This window comes from Lepidochelys kempii, chromosome 14 (genome assembly GCF_965140265.1).
Source record: "Lepidochelys kempii isolate rLepKem1 chromosome 14, rLepKem1.hap2, whole genome shotgun sequence".
Taxonomy (NCBI): Eukaryota; Metazoa; Chordata; order Testudines; family Cheloniidae; genus Lepidochelys; species Lepidochelys kempii.
In genome coordinates, this window is record NC_133269.1 from 20,223,590 (window position 1) to 20,244,324 (window position 20,735).

Consider the following 20,735-nt stretch of genomic DNA (forward strand, 5'->3'; position numbering starts at 1 on the left):
TCACATCTTGCTTGCTTTACTCATGCAAGTAGTGCCATTGAACCCCAAAAATCAGTAGGACTCAAATTCATGGAACTACTCACAGGAGTTAAGATGGGTAAGATTTGGTTATGCCTGGGGCAGTTTGCATTGAACCTGCCCATATTCATACAAATGGAGCCTGATCATAAGCCCACAAAAATCAATTGGAAAACGCCCATTGACTGCAATCATGCAGAATGAAGGCCTTAGTCACTCACTTCATAGGCACAATTTACATGAAACACCTATAACCTGCTTAAAACACGATGTTTTGTAAGCGAACAAAATCTAGAACACTGAACTTATCTCCTCAGACTTACTTTTTTAACATTTGCTTCCGAATGAAATGGTTAGGAAACTAACACTGAGACCTGGTAAACACACTTTTGCACTGTACTTGGGTACAAGCTAATGAAATGAATAACTTTGTGCTATGTGAATGAAGTGAGATCTCCAAACACCTAAGGATTCATATAAGATCTACAACTCCGAATGCTCAAACTGTCACCTCTGAACTGTATGTGTGGTATTTCACATGCACATTCTGAAAAGTCACTTTCCACAATGTTTCTCAAGTACCAAACTCCTTTAAAAAAAAATCTATTTAGGTAGGAAATTAGAAAAACCTTAATATAATGCAATTAAATTAAAAAGGCAACATGTAACTATGTCACTAAATACAGTACTAAATGGCATTAGCAATATTTCAACTAGTCAAGCAGGAAACTGCCAGCAAAACATATTCCACAATTTGTTCTTGAATGGGAAGGCAGAGAGAAGAAATCACTGGCAGACTCCTTGGACCATGAACAAATGTAAAACATATCAGCTGTTTAATAATGTTTAGCATCAAGAGATCAATATAGGACATTTTTAAAAAATACTGTATCCAATTGATATTGCAAGAGGAATTTATAGAATCAGAATGCGATCACTTGAGTTAAAAATCTAGCCAGGACTCTAGCATTAACATCTCCATTCTTAAAAGATCTCATGACACTTTTTATAAAGACCACAAGCAATCAGGAATTTGATTTTACACTGTATCCAAAAAACTGGACTTCCGGCAGCAGCATAGTGCCCCATCACTACACAAAGGCCTGGTTCAGTTCCAACTCAAATTCAGTCTTATTGAATCATCAATACCATCTCTCCTGCAGAATGCCTAAATATTGAGCTGACTCAGCCTTGTTTACAGCAGCTTGTCAGTCAAATGGGATCAGAGCAGAAGGTAAAAAAGTCTGCAGCTATATACAAGGTTGAAAGATTAATACAAAGTTGGAATTAGTACTTAACATGTGTGAAACACGTTTAAACAACTTGACTTAAGAAAAATCAACCACCATATTAAAAACAATCTAAGTGTTTTGTTGACAAAACTAAATAAAATATAAAGAGTTAACTTACAGAATCCAGAAAGCAGAGGTAGGTCCCTGAACTCTGTATTACTGCTTGGTTTTTAGCAAAGCCAACTAAAGAGAAAGTAAAGAGATAATGTTTCACATAACTTTAGAATTATTTTTATCGCAACATTTTTTAACTTATACTGTAGTCAAGATTAAATGAGACACACAAGTGGAGATCTACGTTATCATGAAAAATGTTTTGTTTTACATGCCTTAAACAGAAATCTTTGAAGTATTGTGGCTACCTGGTCCAGTCCTGCTCTCAACAACACCAGTCTGTTGTGATGTGATCCAAACACTGCATCTCACATGCTGCTAAGATCTCTGGGTCTGGGAAGTGATTGATCACTGTTCCTGGCTCTGGGTCCTTCAGGTGCACTCTCTAGGCACAGGCCCCATGTCTGAAATCATTCTTGAGCAGTGGGATCCTGCAGTCTGGTCACCTAGACACTGGAAGCCTGGGCTCAGCTCTCAGCCCACCCAAGCCCCCAATTGCTTGAATGCATTCCCCTGAGACCACCTGGCAGTGAGTGCTCAGGTTTCTAGTTAATCCCTCTAAGGGCATAAAGGGAGGAGACAAAAAGCAAAGCAAAGGAATTTCTTAAACACACACAACTTTACTCTTTAAAAGCACAAAACATCTATGAAAAACAAACTCCTGAATGCAATCCCCCTCATTTTGATCTCTCCACCTTTAATGAGCCCATGGTTTCGTCCAAGTCCTTCATGCCTACACTCCTCCTTCTGGGCCTTCTATTTCTGGAATGGCTTCCTTTGCTTAGAGAAGCATTCCATTTTAAAGTAGATTTTGTCCCTCTTTAGTCTGATGGAAAAGACAGCAGCTCTACAAGTGCTAACAATACAGCTCCATAATTACAAGCCACGGGCACTCAGGTAGTAACAGTGGGGCAATCTTTTTTTCCCCACCTGTAAATTACATTTTTATAGTGTTTAGATGACCAAATGGTCGACCGTCAACCAATGTGTGTAAAAATATATTTCTCCAGGATAGGGAAACTAAAGGAAGAAAAATATTTGACACTCCACTCTTTGCCTTTATGGGTGTAAGTGACTTCCTCCAGATTTGGTGAGGATATTCTGTACAGTAATTTGCAGTTCTGAATAGCAAATAGACAACCAGGAATTTGACTCTTTGAGGGGTTTGAATTTTCTGGGGGGGTGTGGGGTTGTTATTCAAGTTGAAAACCAAGAGGACTGCAGAGAAACATTTGTTTTTAATGAAAAGCTTCAGATGCAAACTGGACTACATATTTTACATGGGTGCTCCCTTTTTGCCTATGTACACTCTGCTCTAGAGAAGGGGTTCTCAACCTTTTTCCTTCTGAGGTCCCCTAACATGCTATAAAAATTCCATGGCCCACTAGTGCCACAACAACTGTTTTTCAGTAGATTAACAGCCAGGGCCAGTGTTAGGGGTAGCAAGCAGAGCAATTGTCCAGGGCCTCACACCACAGGAAGCCTCGCAAAGCTAAGTTGCTCGGGTTTGGGCTTTGTGCCCTGGGCCCCAGTGAGTCTAACGCTGGACCTGCTCTCTGGTTTATTTTGGTGGAACCCCTGAAACCTGCTCACAGTCCCCCCACACCCCCAGTGGGTCCCAGATCCCTGGTTGAGAACCTCTGCTCTAGAGGTCTTTACCCTTAAACAATAAAAATTGACACACTGGAAAAGATTATTAATCTGTCTAGGCCAGTAATCTTCCTCCAACAACAGCCAATGGCAGATGCTTAAGAAGAAGGCATATACGGTAGCATATCATGAGGAACATTTCTTACTAACTCCAACTGGTGATCATCTTATGCTCTGAAGAAAAAGATAACACTTATTTTTTCCTAACTAGTGTAAATGTTGGTGCTCTTCTCTTTAGATTCTTCAGTAAAGGGTTAAAAAAATGCTCAGGGTTTGTTTGTTTTTAACTTAAACTACAGTTGTATTCATTAAAAATTAAAAAATTCAATAGCCACAGTTTTCATAATCTTCCTTGTCTTAAGTAGGATTGAGCATGGATAGTGTACTCTCTACCTATGGGGACTGTAATGGACTTTCACCATACTAGTTTAAAACACTGGTCAATCTACAATACTGGTTCAAACCCAGAAGCAAATTAATAATGAGTACAAATCACCACCACTTTATGGCTCATATAACCACCATTTTATGCTGGCCTACATGAAATAGGTTGGTAGGCTCAATCCAGGCCTTAGTGAACAGATGTACACATCACCCTTATTTAGCAATTTCACCAGTTGATCACAACTAGGCAAATGCTGAGCTACGTCAAGTGTACACTATATTCACATCTAGTCCATGCTAAAACACTCTGGTATTATTGTTACATTGTCCTCCCTCCCCCATTCCCACCTATTGTTTCATCTGCCTTTTGTCATTAACCAATACTGCACGTTCTTTAGACCATGGACTGACTTTTACTGTGTTTGTACAAACCTTCACACAACAGGGCCTCAATCCTCATCTGGGCCCTCTAGATGCTATTCTAATGTAAATCATAGACAAAAAAAATCAAAAGGGCAAGAATTTGCAGACCAGCCAATCTTTTTGGCCTGTGGTGTGGGCCCTTTATAGGACTGCAGCAAGGCATAAGAGAAAAAAGCCTGCAGAGTACTACTCTGCCTGTTCTGTAATAAATAGAAAATTTTCCAGTGCTGCAGAGACTAATTTAGACAGACTGCCCCTCTCTCTCAACAGGAAATAATATAATATTGGTTATTCTCTTTATCTAGAGCTACATGGAGTGCTGAAGGGAGCAAATCAAAAGGCACACAGTTACAATGAGCATAAATATGGAATGCTTACATGGAAACCTCTCCATGGGAACACAGACACACACAAAAGTGTCGTCAAATTATAATGCTGATATCATGGATCCATTGTGCCCACCTTAACAGTGCAGCTCTAAGAGAGGAGACCCAGGCTGTTTCTAAAAGCGTACAATGATTTTTACTAAGGCCTTGTCAACACAAAAACTTTCAGCAGTTTAGTTAATCCACTGAAAACCTGTGTGGATATTCCTACTTCTGTTTATGAGTGTCTTATTTCAGTTTAGCTTAAATCTATTCCTGATGGAATGAAATTAAAGCAAAATAAGCCTGTTTAAAACTGAATTAAAAGTGTCCACCCAGCCTATTGCACCGGATTAACTAAATCTATTTAAAAGTCACTTGTACATGAAGACAAGTCCTACTAATAAGCAAAACTATTTAAAAAAAGAGGCGAAGCCAAGAAGCAGCAATGCCAAACAGCTGGTGTAATCATCCTTAACCCCCCTCCACCAATTCTACCATCCCCTAGAAAAGAAAAGGCAGAAGAAAAAAGGACAGCATGGCTTTTCAGTGCATTCTCTCTTAAGTGGAAGACAAAGGACAAGGAACAGCACAGGAGTGCTTAACATGCATGCCCTGAAAGATACAAGAATAGCACTGGATCTTCCATACATGATTAGAGTCCATAGGGTTTCAGAGTTGCATGCCTTTCTCTGAGCATTTACAAACCCTTTCCCCAACGGGCTAAATGTGGTCACAACTCCAGGAGTTAACATCTAAGATGTTGTCTACATGAGAAAGCTGCACTGGTTAACTTAAAGAGTGATTTTAACCAATTCAATTAAACTGGTGTGACTTTCCAGTGTAGATAAGGCCTAAGTTAACAGCCTGGTACCTGTACTTTTCCTCCTTCTACAGATTGTTCTGCACGAGGCAAGCACAAGGGCACCTAATTTAATCTGAAAAACCTTTCGAGTCCTATTTAATACTATACCTGTAATTTAGGCCCCGACTATGCCACAAGTGCAGCTAAGTCAGGAACCTTGTTACAAGATGGTTGTCACCTGACCAGGTTACTAGATTATTCCACTGTATAGTCTAGAAGATATGTGTAGTATATCTTTAAATCTACAGCAGGTAGACAGTAATGGCAAGGGTGGAGAAGCTTTAAAGTGAAGCACAGATACAGAGTATCTTTAAGGATAATACCTCATCTAATTCTAAAAGATCCTTGATCCATATTTACAGAAATTACTTTCTATGGGACCTTCAGCATGATCCCTAACCAGGCTAGAGCTCTGAACTAGTAATACAGACAGATTCATACGGAAAGTAAATCAAGGAACAACTGTTGCACTCTGACTGTACTGTACTATAACATCTGTACTGTACTGTAACTGACTTCCATGAGTCAGTTATAGTACAGTACAGATAGGTCCTTCATCATTCTTCCTGAGAATTCAAAGCGAAGAGATCATTTCCTGTCTGCATTTTCCACTAACTCCTGGGAGCACTTTGGCCCAACCACCAACAGCACAGTAGCACTCAAGGTTACACCTAAATTAGTTGTTTTTAATACCTTTTATATGTAATAGTAACTCATACGACAAAACGAGTTGGTAAATTCAACAGCTCTCACAAGACTAGAGTTGAATTTCTGGCATCCACAGCTTCAGTAAGAAACAGCTAAAGCAAATTAGCAAGTCTGGACATGCCAAACAGGAGAATCCATAGTTTTGAACAGTTGCCTCCTAAGGAAAAGGGAAAAAGAGAAGGATGGAGTTGACCTTGCACTTGTAATCCCTGCACTGGATCAATACCTATTCTACCAGGATCAGCTGTAACTAAGCCTATATACATATTTCACTCACTATTAACATGATATTTCAACAGTCATCACTGTAAAATGAATGAAGTCCAAGGAAGCAGTGATCAAGGAAAAAAAAGGCAAGGTGACTCAACTTCAAGATGAAAGTTAAAAGATTCATAGATAAGGAACTTTCCAAAATCTTTAAGATACTGCTTTTAAATCAAATATTTTAGGGGGGAAAATTTGAAGTATAAAATGTTATGTCAAAAAAGGTATAAAATATTTTTTCTAGATTAAAACACATGTCTGGAATTTTATTAAACAGTTACTTATAACAACAGTGTCTTAAGAATAAAAAAGGTATGTTAATTTTGTGATTTAAGAAGAGATTTAACTCCCTGGGGAAACTAGATATTGAAAATTGGTTTCTCACAATGAATCCTGTGTTTGGCATAAGCAAAGAATTTGCTTCAATATTACTGTACTGAAGAAAATCAAATGTTTGTGCCAGAACTCTCTTTTGTAAGGCCTGCTTACTTGGTGAAAAGAGCCTGTTACTATGGTCACAACAGTAAAAACTTAAGCCTCAGTGAGATATTAACATTCCTTGCTCTTGGAAAGAAAAAGGATTTTTTTTTAAAGCCAGTGACCCTTTCTTTTTTAGTTCCCCCTCCCCCCCCCCCCGCTTTCTTTTACATGATTGAAAAGAATCAGAAATGAATTTTAATCCCATATAAATAGTCCAAGACTTGAATACCGACTGCCACATTGTTTCTGTGTTGGGGCTTCTTTCACAGGAAATATTCCTTCCAGTTGTAATTACTCTCAAACATACCAAAATAAATCACTGAAGACAAAAGCATAATAAAGATTTCAAACTACCCTGGCTCCCCAAATGTAACAACCTCTCAAGCAAAAGAGGTCCTTATATGAAGAGTGATCTCACATTGACTCCTACATAATAATCTGTTTTTTAAAACCAAGTGTATTTTGTTTTATTATTATTTAATGGGATGTACATGAACACGCCTTTTGATTACGTTTTGTTTGCTAAAACTAGAGGAGCTTTTGTCATTCACAGATTAATTCAGTGCACAAACAAAATTTTATTTATTTCCATATATTGACACCAAAATTGTCTGGAAATGTTTGTGAAGAGGAAATTAAAAATTACCTGAAATAAAATTAGGCGTTTCTTGAATGGGACTGTATCACCTAGAATGAGTACAGGTTTCTTTTGGGCTGCAAACAGGTTGCTTCATCAAAGAAAGTAGAAACTGACCCAGAGTATTGTTTCAAGATGTTCCAAAATTATGCCTCTCAAATTACTGGTATATTACAGGACATTTGTTTAAGGTCAATTTTCTGTCCCCAGCCCCCTATCCATCCACGGCTGTTGCCTATACAGCTCCTACAGAGACTATCAGCACACCATCCTCCTCCCTGCTCTTCTGACCAGTCTTCCACTTTGTTCTCTGCTCAGACTGAAGAAGAGATCAGAAAGAGAAGTGAACTGCCAGTGTGAGAACAGCATGAGCACAGTTATACATGGAGGTGGATGGAGCAAAGTTATACATAGCTGGGTGGAGCACAGAAGAGGGAATAGACAGAGAGGTGAGAGGGGAAGACAAGAAGAGTAACAATGATGTGAGCTGCATTGCAGGGATCAATGTCTCATTCTACAATGATGGAAGGGCTGAGCGATACATCTGCAGGTGATGTGGTTAAGGTTTACATTTAAATACAGCATAATTAGATGGGATTACTTTGCTTCTTTCTTAAGCAGTATCTGGATCTCTTCAAACAGAACACACAAATTGCAAAGCTCATAGAGTATACAGATGCAATGAAATAGGGATGTTTTAAAAACTCTAGTTTGTTTTGTCACCAAGTATCTTTGGAGAGTAGTGTGGCTAACTCATCACACATGAGAATGGAAAGGGAAGAAAACCCAATTAAGAATTATATTAATGGGGGAGGAAGGCATTACTGTTTACCATGCAAATAACCAATGGCAATTTTTATCAACTCAACAGAGTTGGATGTTGACTGCAGACCTAGAAGGCTGCCCACATACAAAAGGAATGAATTATATATCTACTGAGTACTTCACTACTGGGGTAAATGCTCTATTAAAAACACTGTACAACATCAGTCTGTGGTAAATAAAGCTACAGTCTTTTAATTTCCAACTGTGATGTATCCTGGGAGCATATGGGTAACAAACAGGGGCAGGGGTGGATGCCGATGTTAGGATTTTAACACCACAAACTAAGCAGTGCAGAACCTCTTCAGCAAATGTGAAAATTAGAGATGTATCTTGAAAATATCATCAATGAACTGGAATCCTGAGGAGGATTTTATTCTTAACTTTATTCAAAATTATTAGTCAGAAATTTTAAAAACTGTATTTGATAAGCTAAGCAAACTTTGATTCTACTGTACACCAAAAGCCTCACACAGCAACATACTTTTTGTCGTAGTCTTATATTTTGAGCAAAACTGTGAAAAAACAGTATGAGTAAAAGAAAAACAAACTACTAGGAGACTGCTTCCCCACCTATTCAATACGTACATTTAATTCATGTTAAGAATGATGACAGATAAACAAGAAGATCAATCAAGGAACACACGGTACCCTTATAAACGTTTACACTACAGGCTATAGACCAGAGGTGGGCAAACTACGGCCTACGGGACCGTCCTACCCAGCCCCTGAGCTCCCAGCCAGGGAGGCTAGCCCCCGGCTCTTCCCCTGCTGTCCCTCCTCCCCTGCAGCTGTGCAAGCAGCACAGCTTCCACCCGCCCACCTCCCAGACTTTCCAATAAACCTGTCCTGACGCTCTGAGCGGCATGGTAAGGGGGCGGGGGGGGGGGGTTTGGATAAGGGGCAAGAGTTCCCGGGGGATAGTCAGGGGGTGGTTGGATGGAGTGGAAGTTCAGGTGGCGTGGTCAGGAGACAAGAAGCGGCGGGAGGAGGGGACTGGATACGGGGTGGGGTCCCAGGGGCTCCTGGGAGGAGGGGACAGGAACTGGGGGGGGGAGTGTGGATGGGAAGGGTCCTGGGGAGCAGTTAGGGATGGGGGTCTTGGGGGTCCTGGTCAGGGGACAAGGAGTGGGGTGTTGGATGGGTCAGGGGGCCTGTCAAGGGGCGGGGGTGTGGATAGGGGTCGGGGCAGTCAGGGGACAGGGAGCAAGGGGGGTTGGAGCGGGGGGTTCCGGGAGGGGGCAGTCAGGGGACAAGGAACGGGGGAGTTGGGATGGGTCAGGGGCTCTGAGGGGGGGCAGTCAAGGGGCAGGAAGTGGGAGGGGGCAGATACGGGGCAGGGGCCAGGCTGTTTGCAGAGGTACAGCCTTCCCTATCCCGCCCTCCATTCCGTTTTGCAACCCTGACGTGGCCCTCGGGCCAAAAAGTTTGCTCACCCCTGCTATATTCGTATAGTTAGTGAAATTAGATGGAATTCCTAACTAACAAGTTAAAACTTTCTTAATAAACAAATCAACAGATAAATTTTAGAAGACATTTATTAAAAGGTATTTTGTTCTGTTCCTCCTCAGGCCTCTGCCCCTTCTCATGAAAGCAACTACTCTGTCTTTTCTTCCACATCATACAAAAAGAAAGCTAGGTTGAAAACTCATCTCACGAGCTTTACAGTTCATACCCTACTAAGCCTATCTTCATTCCGTAGTAGTTGTCCTTGGTAATACAACTTGAATCCGTCATTTACCAGCCACTTATGACTATTTCAGAGCAACTTTTTTATTTCTGACTTGGATCTAAATGTAACCATATTTAGAGTCATTCAAGTACTGGAACTAACACACAAAACAGGCCTAGCATCTTCATACTCTGCAACTACGGCTGTGGAAAAGGAAAAATCCCACCTATAACAAAGCCTTTAAATTAAATTAAATTACATTATACATGAAAATAGACTTTGTTCCCAAGAACACATACTGAAAAAATAAATTAGTTCAACTGATTAACCAGAAGAACTATATTACTGCCCAGCATTAAAAGATCCAATGCATCTGACTAAATGTATACAGTACTGCAAACCCCAAGTGTTTAAAAATCATGAGTCTGGCTGCAAAACAACATGAGATAGGTTTAAAAATCATAATATTTTAAAAACTAATAAATTTGCAGTTCTTTTTACCTTTGCCTTCTGGTTTCTAAACCTTTTGGGTACACTCAGTTCAGATACTCAGGGTTTTCTCTGCAATTCTGCAGTCTAGAAACTTACTTTTTTTTTTTTTTTTTATGAAAGCTGAGATACTCATGTAATCATTTGTATCCAGGACCAAGGGTGTTAAGACCACCACCAAGTATCACCAGATTTATAATAAAGTTGCAAGAATTGGCAACATTGTTAATACATTATAAACAAAAAAACTTTTGCTGAGTAAAGCATAAATATTAAGCCATTGTCCACCTTCCTGCATGTATAGACAACTTCCACTAAAATCAAAAAGTAGGGCCAAATTCTGTCTTTATTTGGGCTGTGCCTCTGAATGTGGATCTCCAGAAAATGATTTTCTATAGCAATTCCATCTTACTGCAGAGACCATTCTTAAACTAACAATAAACTGTTCCTGCCAAACCAAATTATTTAGTCATTCTTTAAAATCACTATTAAACAACATACCTCCTTGGGGTTGAGGTGAATCATGACCATCAATGACAACTCGAATACCCACATCTTCTAACTTGAGCTTCCATTTTTCAATTATATTAATTGAATTGTCCTGAGAAAGTGATGACATAGAGGCAACAATTTTAACTTATAGGGTAAGCTAAAGTAAATAAAAATTCTTACAAGAATTAGGTTAGATAATATTTTAAAACTAAATATAAAATATACATACCTTACTAGCATCATTAAACACAGATAGCTCCATGGTACCTTCAAAATCTTGCTCCACAATTGACTTCAAGCATTCATCCAACCAACATTCAGTATTGCGAACAGGCAGAATAACAGACTACAATGAACAAACAGAGAACACACAAACATTATAAAACATGAAAGCATCCATTCTCCTTGTTTATTTGCTGTTTATCCAAAGAATACTCATTTAAAAAAGGAAAGTGCCTGATCCTTTCATATCCTTTCATCAAATATGTACATTGGCCATAAAAAAGAAAACTGCTCTTTCCTTCACAAGTAAATGGTATTTCTTCTCCACCAAGCTTTATTTTTTTACTCTGCAAAACCCACTATGTGTTAGTTTCTGTGGTTTTATTCCTTTGAAAATTCTTTGAACAAAAAGCAAACAAAATGTATACACCACCAGTTATTTACTTGCAGCACTACTAATTATTGTCTCCAGTCTCTTAACTTATCCTCAGCTTCACCATTTTACCTCCATCTTCTCTCAGTTCAGTGGGGATCTATTCTTTTCTATCCCAGCTACCCAGTTTGAACTTTTATCTGTAAAGTAGGCAACTTACATATCTCATCTCAGAAATCCTTTGTAATACTTGGCCAATGTACTGCTGAGAGAGGCTGCTTCTAAGTAAATATCAAAGAGACTTCTTTGTTCCACCCAATAAAAAATTGCCTCTCTAATTGCACCAACTATTCTATGTGTGGGACATATATGTATAAAATGTAGAACTTATTTAACTTTTTTTTTAAATTATCTGTGAATTATAAATGATAAGACACTAAACAGCAAAACCCATTAACGTTTTCAATGATGTTTCGCAAACAAAATATCTGTATTTCAAACTAAAGATCTCATTCAGTTCACAGTGTGATAGCATTAATACAGCTTACTCCGTTATCATCATGGTAACACATTTAGAATGGAATTACATTATTATAGGCATAACTGAAAGCACCATCTATTATTAATGTTGCCTAATACTTCTCATGAAAAAAACCCTCTTTCCAGTTGCTTATAACTTTCCATACTTTAACTAATTTTCTATATAGGATATCTGTCTCTGATTGAATTTTTTTTTGGAAAATTTCTGCAAAAACAAATCAGAGAACCAAGGCTAGTGAAAAACAATGTTGTTTTGTCAATGTTGAAAAATTATGGAGACCGTTTCTCTGAAATGCTTTAGTTCCTCCACACTTTGAAGCAAGGACTTAAAATTTGCCAGTGGGGTGGCCTTTGTGTCAAAGATGTGCCTTTTGCTATCCATACAAAAATCTGCCCAACTTTGAACAAGTTATAAACCATCAAAAAAATCTGTTTGCACATGATCAGTAGAGGCTTATTAGAGCCTTGGCAGCTAAAAACTCCAAAAGATTATGTTTGCACTAAGCATCCTCCAACCCTGGGCTGAGCAGAAACTTCACTGCAATTTCAGCTCTCGCCTGTTGCAGGCTGTAGCCAAATACTGGAAATGAAAGCAGGAAGACTATCTTGCCAATGCTCTCAATGTCTCCTGAAGGGGCTCAGGCAGCATGGAGAGGGAAGATGGTTTCTTCAAATGCTGAGGGAACAAGGGTTAGATGAGAGTGAAGGGAACAGGAAACAGATTGGGACAAAGACCTGGAGTGGAGAACACAAAACTGGGACTAGTGACTTACAGTGGGGGAGAAGAGAGGGAAACGGGGACTGTCATGGTAAGAAAACTGGTATTGGGAGAGTAGGACTGGGTGGGCAAGGAGACTGTGAGCTGGGTGAGATGGCAGATTCCTAGATCTTAATGCCAGGAGAGACCATTAGATTATCTAGTCTGACTGGAAAGAAGACTGGGACTGGAAGCTATGAACAGGAGGAGGATGGAGGGGGACTGGAGTCAGTGCATGGGTTGAGGGAGAATGGGACTAGCTAAGCAATTATATTGATTCTGGAAACTAATGGGGGAGGCTGGTGTTGGGGGAATAAGTTGGAGGAGACAGGGCAGAAGGGGTCAAACTTATATGCATTCTGTACATAAGAAACTGTTTTCTGTAGGATCCTTCCCTCATTTGTTGCCGAAGTGGGAAGGTGTATAATGATGAGGCAGAGGATTGCAGGAAGAGAAAGGAGATAAAGGTAGTTGAATGCTGCCCTAGAGAACAGGATTCTATTCCTGCCTTTACCACAGAGTTCCTGCGTGATGCTAGGCAAGCCACTTAGACCAATCCTTTCACTTGGGGTCCCTAATTCTGCGTTCCTCGTTTTCTAGGTGCCTGACATGAGACCCTGGGATCTGGTGTGCAGAAGTGCTGAACACCCACAACTGCAACTGAAGTCAATGGGAGCTGTGCTTTTGAAAAAATAAAGTCCTATATGTAGGACCCTACCAAATTCTTGGCCATGAAAAATGCATCTGTGAAATCTGGTCTCCCCCTGTGAGATATGGTCTTTTGTGTGCTTTTACCCAATACAACACAGATTTCAGGGGGGGGTCCTGCCCAAAAGGGAGTTTTGGGGGGGTCAGAAGGTTATTTTAGGGAGGTTGCAGTATTGCCACCCTTACTTCTGCACTGCCTTCAGAGCTCAGCGACCGGACAGCGGCAACTGCTGGCCGGGCACCCAGCTCTGAAGGCAGTGCCCAGCTAGGAGCAGCGCAGAAGTAAGGGTGGCAATACAATACCATGCCACCCTTATGCCTGTGCTGCTGCCTTCAGAGTTCAGCGGCCGGAGAGCAGCAACTGCTGGCCAGGCACCCAGCTCTGAAGGCAGCAACGTTGAAGTAATGGTGGCAATATCATACCATGCCATCCTTACTTCGATGCTGCTGCTGGTGGCAGCTCTGCCTTCAGAGCTTGGCTCCCAGCCAGCAGCTGCCACTCTCCAGCTACCCAGCTCTGAAGGCAGTGCTGCCGCCAGCAGCAGCACAGAAGTAAGGATAGCAGTACCACAACCCTCCCTAAAATAATCTTGTGAGCCCCCCCACAACTCCTTTTTGGGTCAGCACCCCTACAATTACAACACCGTGAAATTTCAGATGTAAATGGCTGAAATAATGAAATTTACCATTTTTAAAATCCTATGACCGTGAAATTGACCACAATGGATCATGAATTTGGTAGGACCCTCGCTATATGCTAAGCACTCTGAAAAATTAGGTCCTAGGTGTCTCAAAGTGGGCACTTTTGATCTTATTTTCTCTGTGCCTCAGTTCCCCACCTGTAAAATGGGATAATACCACCCCCTTATCTCACAGGGGCTTTGTGAATATTAAGATTTCTGAAGCATTCAGGTACTATAGTGATAACATCATAGAAAATTCTGTGAGGAAATTAATAATTCTGTCTTCAAAGTATGGTTTGAATAGTGTGCAGTAAATAAGATCTAGAACCATACTTCCAACATTTGAACAAATTACTGAATAGCTACTCATTAAGTGACTACCATTCACTCTGTGCACTGAATGAGACAGGGGTCCTATGGAAAAAAATGGTTTGTGATCATGTAATTAAAGACTGTATTGTAATGCAATACACATGAGAGGACTGAACAAACGCTGGCATTTCCTAACTTCTGAGTAGTTTTTTGTGTAATGTAATATATGCCTAGAAAACAAACATGGGAATTATAACTTCGCACTTCACTCGCACATTCCCTCCACAGACCTAACAAAAATTACCGAACTTTACCACACGTGAATTAATCCTCTCATCACTCCTGGGAAATAAGTATCGTCACAATTTTATCATTCTATAGATGGGGAAACTGAGACAAAGAGGTTGAATGACTTGTCCAAGGTCCCACATGAAGTCTGTGGAAGAATCCAGGAACAGAATCCAGCTCTCCAGATTCCCATGATTTAACTGCAAGACCATGTTTCTTTCAAAGATTAATTCATGTGATCACTATATTATAATTAAGAAGAAAGCAAAAACATTAGAAAAATGTTAAAATGAAATTAGCAATGGTCTGCGTTGTGTGTGTGTGTGGGGAGGTGTTTATCTATACACACATCTCTATACGCACAAAATGCATCTACTTTAGGCTTGATGAAGCATATGGCCTGATATTATGATTGGCAAATATCAAGCTGTCCAGTATTTCACAGCAAAATACAAAGTGATATTCATTTCAGACTTTATATTCTAAACCTAATTCTATATTCCAAGGTGCCAGGGAATCAAGCTCTATGAATGAACTCACCTCCTAGTTTTCAACAGGGTGTTTTACTAGGGAATAGTGGTATTTCAAACAAGTGGAAGGGCCATGTTTGCACAATAATGCCTTCTCTGCTTTTCTTAAATTTTCAGAAAAATAAGTTTGGTCCTCTGCTTTGATAAAATTATTAATATCACATAGAAGACAAAGAATTATATGGCATGCAAATTAAGAAATGAAGTTTTGAGATTAAAGAGCTTTGCTTCACATTAGTACTTTGAGACTGCCAAGCACATAAGCAGAAACCTGAGATTGTTTCAAAAGCAACTGCTAATGCTACACTACACAGTCTGATTCAGTCAATACATTCAATTCACTAAGGATTTTAGTACTCCCAAGATGGCAATTAGAATAAGACTTCATATTTTGAACCACATTAACCCAATGTTATTATATTTTTTAAAAAGGGAAAGTACTCTCCCCAAGTCTTCTGATAGGCTTAGTGGTAGCACTAACTAGCCACAATACATCCACGCAAATCAGTGGTTCTCAAACCTTTTCTAACCAACTAACCTCAATGCAAAATTTGTTTGGCTGACTACTCTATCACCACTAATTTGAGTATTTAAAAAAATACACATAAAATGCATTAGCTGAATCTGTCTATATTTTTCTTGGATTTTATCTTTAAACAAAAGTAGAAAGGCAAGGTGTTATATTACCCAAACACACTTACATCCAATATGAATAGTCAAAAATTGCAAAAGCAGCACTTTCATGGTGCAGCCTGTATTACAAAATTTGTAAACAACCACCAGCACCATCAAGGTGCTTGGAGCTCTGCACGATAGTTTATAATGTTTTAAAAATATTATTTTAAAAAAACCACTGTGATCAAGTTTCCTCTCCTCAGAGCCACCACAGCAAAAGTGAGATTGATGCCTGTCACACTAAGTGCAGTCGTGGAATCCCTGAGGATGCCTCTGAGCAAAAGTCTCAAGAAAGAAGTATTAAATGTATATAACAGTACATACATGATTATGAACCAGTTCAGAGTGACTGATGACTTTGGGGTTTTGTGCCATTGCTTCAGGTCCTATCATCCCTACTCAGTTTGCTGGTTTTCTGTGGTTGACAGGACCCACTCAAGTCCAGAGACAGAGGTTACAAATATCAAAATCCAAACCTTTAATTTTTCCTACAGTTCATTTCTCTCCGTTTTTAACTTGGTTTACAAGTTACATTTGGCAATGACCCCATACTACAAATCCTAAAGCAGGTGTTCCAGTTAAAGTGCTTCAGTTAAAGTGAGAAAATAACCATGCAAAGTAGCAAATTTCATTCAGAGGCTCTAACATGCCTCACTATAGGAATACATTACATGCACTTTTAAAATAATTATGTGGTAACATCTCTCCAGGGGCACAGACAAGAGTCTTGCAAATAGCTTATATATTTATTGTCATCTCACAAATTCAGTTCCCAAGTGTTTAACTTGTAATTAGCCATATCACCATTAGCCGGCATTAATTTGTAGCAGAATCCAACAAAAGAGCATTTTAAGGACCCGTAAGCTTGCAGAAACTTCACACCAAGTCCCAAGGATATGACACAAGACTGGGAGTTCAAGAGACATGAGTTTCACACCCAAGTCTGCCACTTATACAATGTGGAACTTATCCAGAGCCTTTTAAGACAATAGGAGTTTTTCCATTGATTTAATAAGCTTTGGAAAAGAACCTGTGTGGTTTTGGGTTCTAACTGTTAGAAACCTCAGTTTCACATCCTTGAAATGAGAATAATGAAATTTAACCCCTTGTAAAAGGCATTTTGACCTATGGATGAACAACACTAAACTACTACTAAATGATTATTATATGATAAGTCTCCACTACTTCTACAAATGTCACTAAACCAAACAAGTCATTTTTTCATGAATATGTACTGAAAATAACACACACTTTTAAAATGGCACTCTGTTCAAGTGATTCTACACTAAAAAGCCTTCTTTTCCAGTCCCTATCCTCTTTAAAAGTTGAGATTTAAAAACAGAGAGTAATAGTTCAAAAGTGCCTACTGACTTAGGAGCCTAAGTCCCATTGACTTTCAATGACACTTAGGCACCTTAGTCACTTTTAAACATGGCACTTAGGCACTTTTGAAAATTTTACTCATCAGAAACAAATGTCAATTTTTGAAAACCAGCATGGGTTTTCTTTAACATATCATTCTTTATTCCAAGCCATTTCAGTCCTTTACTTCTGGCAAGATTGCATTAGTTGTGGCAACTGTCTTCCACAGGATGGCCATTTATTTCAAATTACGTTAATAAGGTTTTTAGGCCCCAACATCTGATCTGACTTTATATTGTTAGAAACAGTGGAGAGAAGAGCTTTTAGATATCTAAAGATCTTTGTTTTTATTTTTTTCCTAGTGTGCTGTTTTGTTTCAGTAGAGCAAAACACAAACTACTGTTATTTTTGAACTGAAACAGCTACATCAAGAGAAGAAAATACTTTCCCCCCCTTCAAAACAAACAAAAGAAACACCTTACAAAGAGTACAGAATACAAAATAAACAATTGCTATAAGAAACTTTCGGCAATGTCCTTTCATATTCAGTGATGAGACAGGGGTATGTCCAGCCATAACAGAGCAATTCCTTTTCTCTGTAAGTACAAATGTTGTAAAAAGAGAGGGCCACAATCCTGCTTGCTTTCCCTAACTGAGTAATCTCCCCTTCAAAGGGACAACTGGTGTAAGCATGCAAAGAAGGATTTGGCCAGAAAGGGAGTAATTCTTTACAAATTCTGAGACTGACCACCAAGTATAGAAGACTCAAGAGTGTAAGTGTAACAATGAGAAACATACCACTTGAATTCTACATCCTTGCCCAATTATGGAGTCCAATGATGCTCTGGACTGCAGCTGGGGATTGTCTGGTACAGGAAGTGATATTGTTGCTGGACATCTACACTTGGCAGGTACAGAATCACAAGCGCACAGTCCTTTCTGCAGAAAGGGGACTTGACCTCCAGCTGCTGAGGAGGGGCTCCTAGGAGCCCCAACTTCTTCTGACATGTCTATCTTTCTCACCCTTTGGACACACACAAGACAAGCTCTGGGGAGAGGAGTGAAGTATACCACCAAGGGAGTACAGCAGGTTCACTATAAAAGAGCATGAGGACAACACTTTCATTCCTGCTTCCTTGGAGTGGCTCCTGAGAAGTGAGAGCAGAGGGAACTCAAGTCCAGTTCTAGCCTATGTTCCAGAGGGGGTGGAAGGCCCCATTCCAGGCAGCTGCCAACGTGAGAAAACCACAGAGTTTACTGCTAAATGCCTCTGAACCAGTCAAAATGTCCAGGTCTCAGACTGAAAGTACCAGGGGTTGGGTGGGTCCAGGCCATGCATAGTGTTAATCCAGGCAACACTCCCATAAAATGCATAATCACTGCCACTCAGGGGGTTGCTCGCCCGCTTCCCCCCTCAGGGTGCTGTTTTCCCCTCCCCGCCCTAGGGTGTCCTGCTTCCCTCCACACACACTCTCCCTCAAGCTGCTGCTCCTCCTCCTCCTCCTCCTCTCCCCCTCTGCGAAGTGCTGCTCTCCTGCCCCTCCGGGTGCTTCAGCTGCCTGCTCTCTTCGCCCCCGTTCGGCTCACCCCCCACGTGCTGCTTGGACCCCGCGCGCGGCCCCCCCAGCCGTTGGCGGCTCAGCGCTCACTGGAGCCGGGCCCCCGACCCCAGAGCCGACACGCCCCCAACGCTCTCCGCCGCGCGAGAGGAACACTCCCTGCCCCGGCCAGCCAGCCAGGGAGAGGAGTGGAGACAGCGGCTAGAGGGGCCGGAAGTGAAGCTGAAGAGGCGGGAAGGTGACAGTCTAGGGAGTGGGGGGGGGGGGGGAACCATCGAGCAGGAGGAGTTGGTGTGTTTTTTTTGAGGGTGATGGGGAGGGAAGTGTGATTCTGCGGTGGTGGGAGGTTCGGGCGCTCTGGCAGACTGGAGGGCAAGGCTGGAATGATGCAGGTGTGGGGGCCTGGGGTGGTTGAGGATGGGGGCATAGGCGCTGGAACTGGGGGACCTGCTGCACCCTGGCTTGGGTTCCATCATATACAGGTTTCAGAGTAGCAGCCGTGTTAGTCTGTATTCGCAAAAAGAAAAGGAGGACTTGTGGCACCTTAGAGACTAACCAATTTATTTGAGCATAAGCTTTCGTGGGCTACAGCATCTGATGAAGTGTCTGCAGGGTTTGCAGTTTGGTTCAATGTCTCTCAGCAAACACACACACACCGCCCCCATACAAATTGTTCCAGTGCCCCTGGATGTTTGTAGACCTAGGGTGAGGGAGGGGGTGGAGGAACTGTGGTTCACTGGTTATTGGCAGCAGGGGTGGGTCTTGGATTTAGGGGTGGATGGGTGGTGTTTGGGGTTCTGCCAGAGGGGATGTAAAGGGTGATCATCTCAAGCCTGATTTTCAAGTTGCCTTGGTATCTGGCAGGGGACTTGTTTGTTTGTGTAAGGAAAGCTGTTTCCACTGTAAACTGCTTTAATTTCATGGAAACTTTCTCTTGTTTTCATTAGCCCCAGGCTTTGTTAAACACTGTTTTTACAATATCTAAATTTTCGACCCTATTTCACCTGACGATGCACCTTTAAATATACCAGTCATGTTATTTTCCATGATGTAATGAAGTTTAGATGGGTGTGCATGTAAATGTTGTTTGTTTTAATAGTAACATTGGTTCCTGTAGTTACTTATCCTACAGCTTATCTAGTTGTCACACTTTTAAACTTCTGATTTTTTTTATTTTTCAATTAAAAAATACTCCCTGTGTCTCTTTCGTCTGTTATTGTATCTCATTAAGGACTGGTATTGCAAATGCAACCAGTATCACATTTTTAAATAACAATTAAACTGGCTTTAAAAACAACCCAACAACTGTATTTTCTTAATGATATCATCAGTAAAGATAACATTGATTAAAGCAATGATCCTGGAAACATTTATGCAGTAGGATTGCTCACAGTTATAAGTGATTGCAAGGTTGGGACCTATATGGCAAGCTGTTTAGAATATAAAATATTTATACAAAGTAGGGATGTAAGTAACGTTTTAAAAACAATAATGTGTAACTGATTAAAATTGTATTGGTTACACAGTTAAACATTTAACCGGGGAACTAAGGGGATCCCCACTTTAAGGCAGAATCCCCACTGCCAGCCCTGCACCTGGGGAGCCCCGCTGCCAGCCCTGCACTTGGCATCTCGATGCTCCCAGGGTCCCAGCTGCCAGCCCCGTGCCCAGGAATCCCCGCTGGCAGCCCCGTGCCTGGCACGCCCAGGGTCCCTGCTGTCAGCCCCTGGGCTCTCGGGTGCTGGCCCCAAGCCTGGGACTCTGCTGCCCACACCAGGGTCCCAGCTGATGGCCCCACCCCACAGGTCCTGGATGCTGGCCTGCCCCCAGGGCTCTGTGTGGGGCGGCAGCTGGGACCCTGGGCATCCCAGGATGCCAGGCGCAGGCAGCAGCAGAGCCCCAGGCATGGCAGAAGCCGGGACCCCAGGCATGGGGCTGGCAGCCAGGTCTCCGAGCATGCAGGCCGGCAGCCGGGACCCAGGGCAGAGTTTAATCGTTAATAGAAACCGCTAAGCATCAAGCTTATAGGTTAGCTGGTTAAACTTTTACAT

The 20,735-nt window shown here is 41.1% G+C and overlaps 1 protein-coding gene across 6 annotated transcripts in view; it reads right to left on the bottom strand.

The window, feature by feature from the left end:
* Positions 1 to 18,787, bottom strand: part of B3GNTL1 (UDP-GlcNAc:betaGal beta-1,3-N-acetylglucosaminyltransferase like 1) — a 295,947-nt gene extending 277,160 nt beyond the window's left edge. For 4 of the 6 annotated variants that reach the window (XM_073311993.1, XM_073311994.1, XM_073311996.1 and 1 more), the window contains exons 1-4: positions 17,924 to 18,694; positions 10,905 to 11,021; positions 10,685 to 10,784; positions 1,429 to 1,493 (exon numbers count right to left, since the gene is read on the bottom strand). In XM_073311993.1, coding sequence (XP_073168094.1) covers positions 1,429 to 1,493; positions 10,685 to 10,784; positions 10,905 to 11,021; positions 17,924 to 18,133 — 492 coding nt within the window. In that variant the 5' untranslated portion in view covers positions 18,134 to 18,694. The other 2 variants (XM_073311998.1, XM_073311995.1) reach the window with 2 other exon arrangements.
* Positions 18,788 to 20,735: the final 1,948 nt, after the last annotated feature.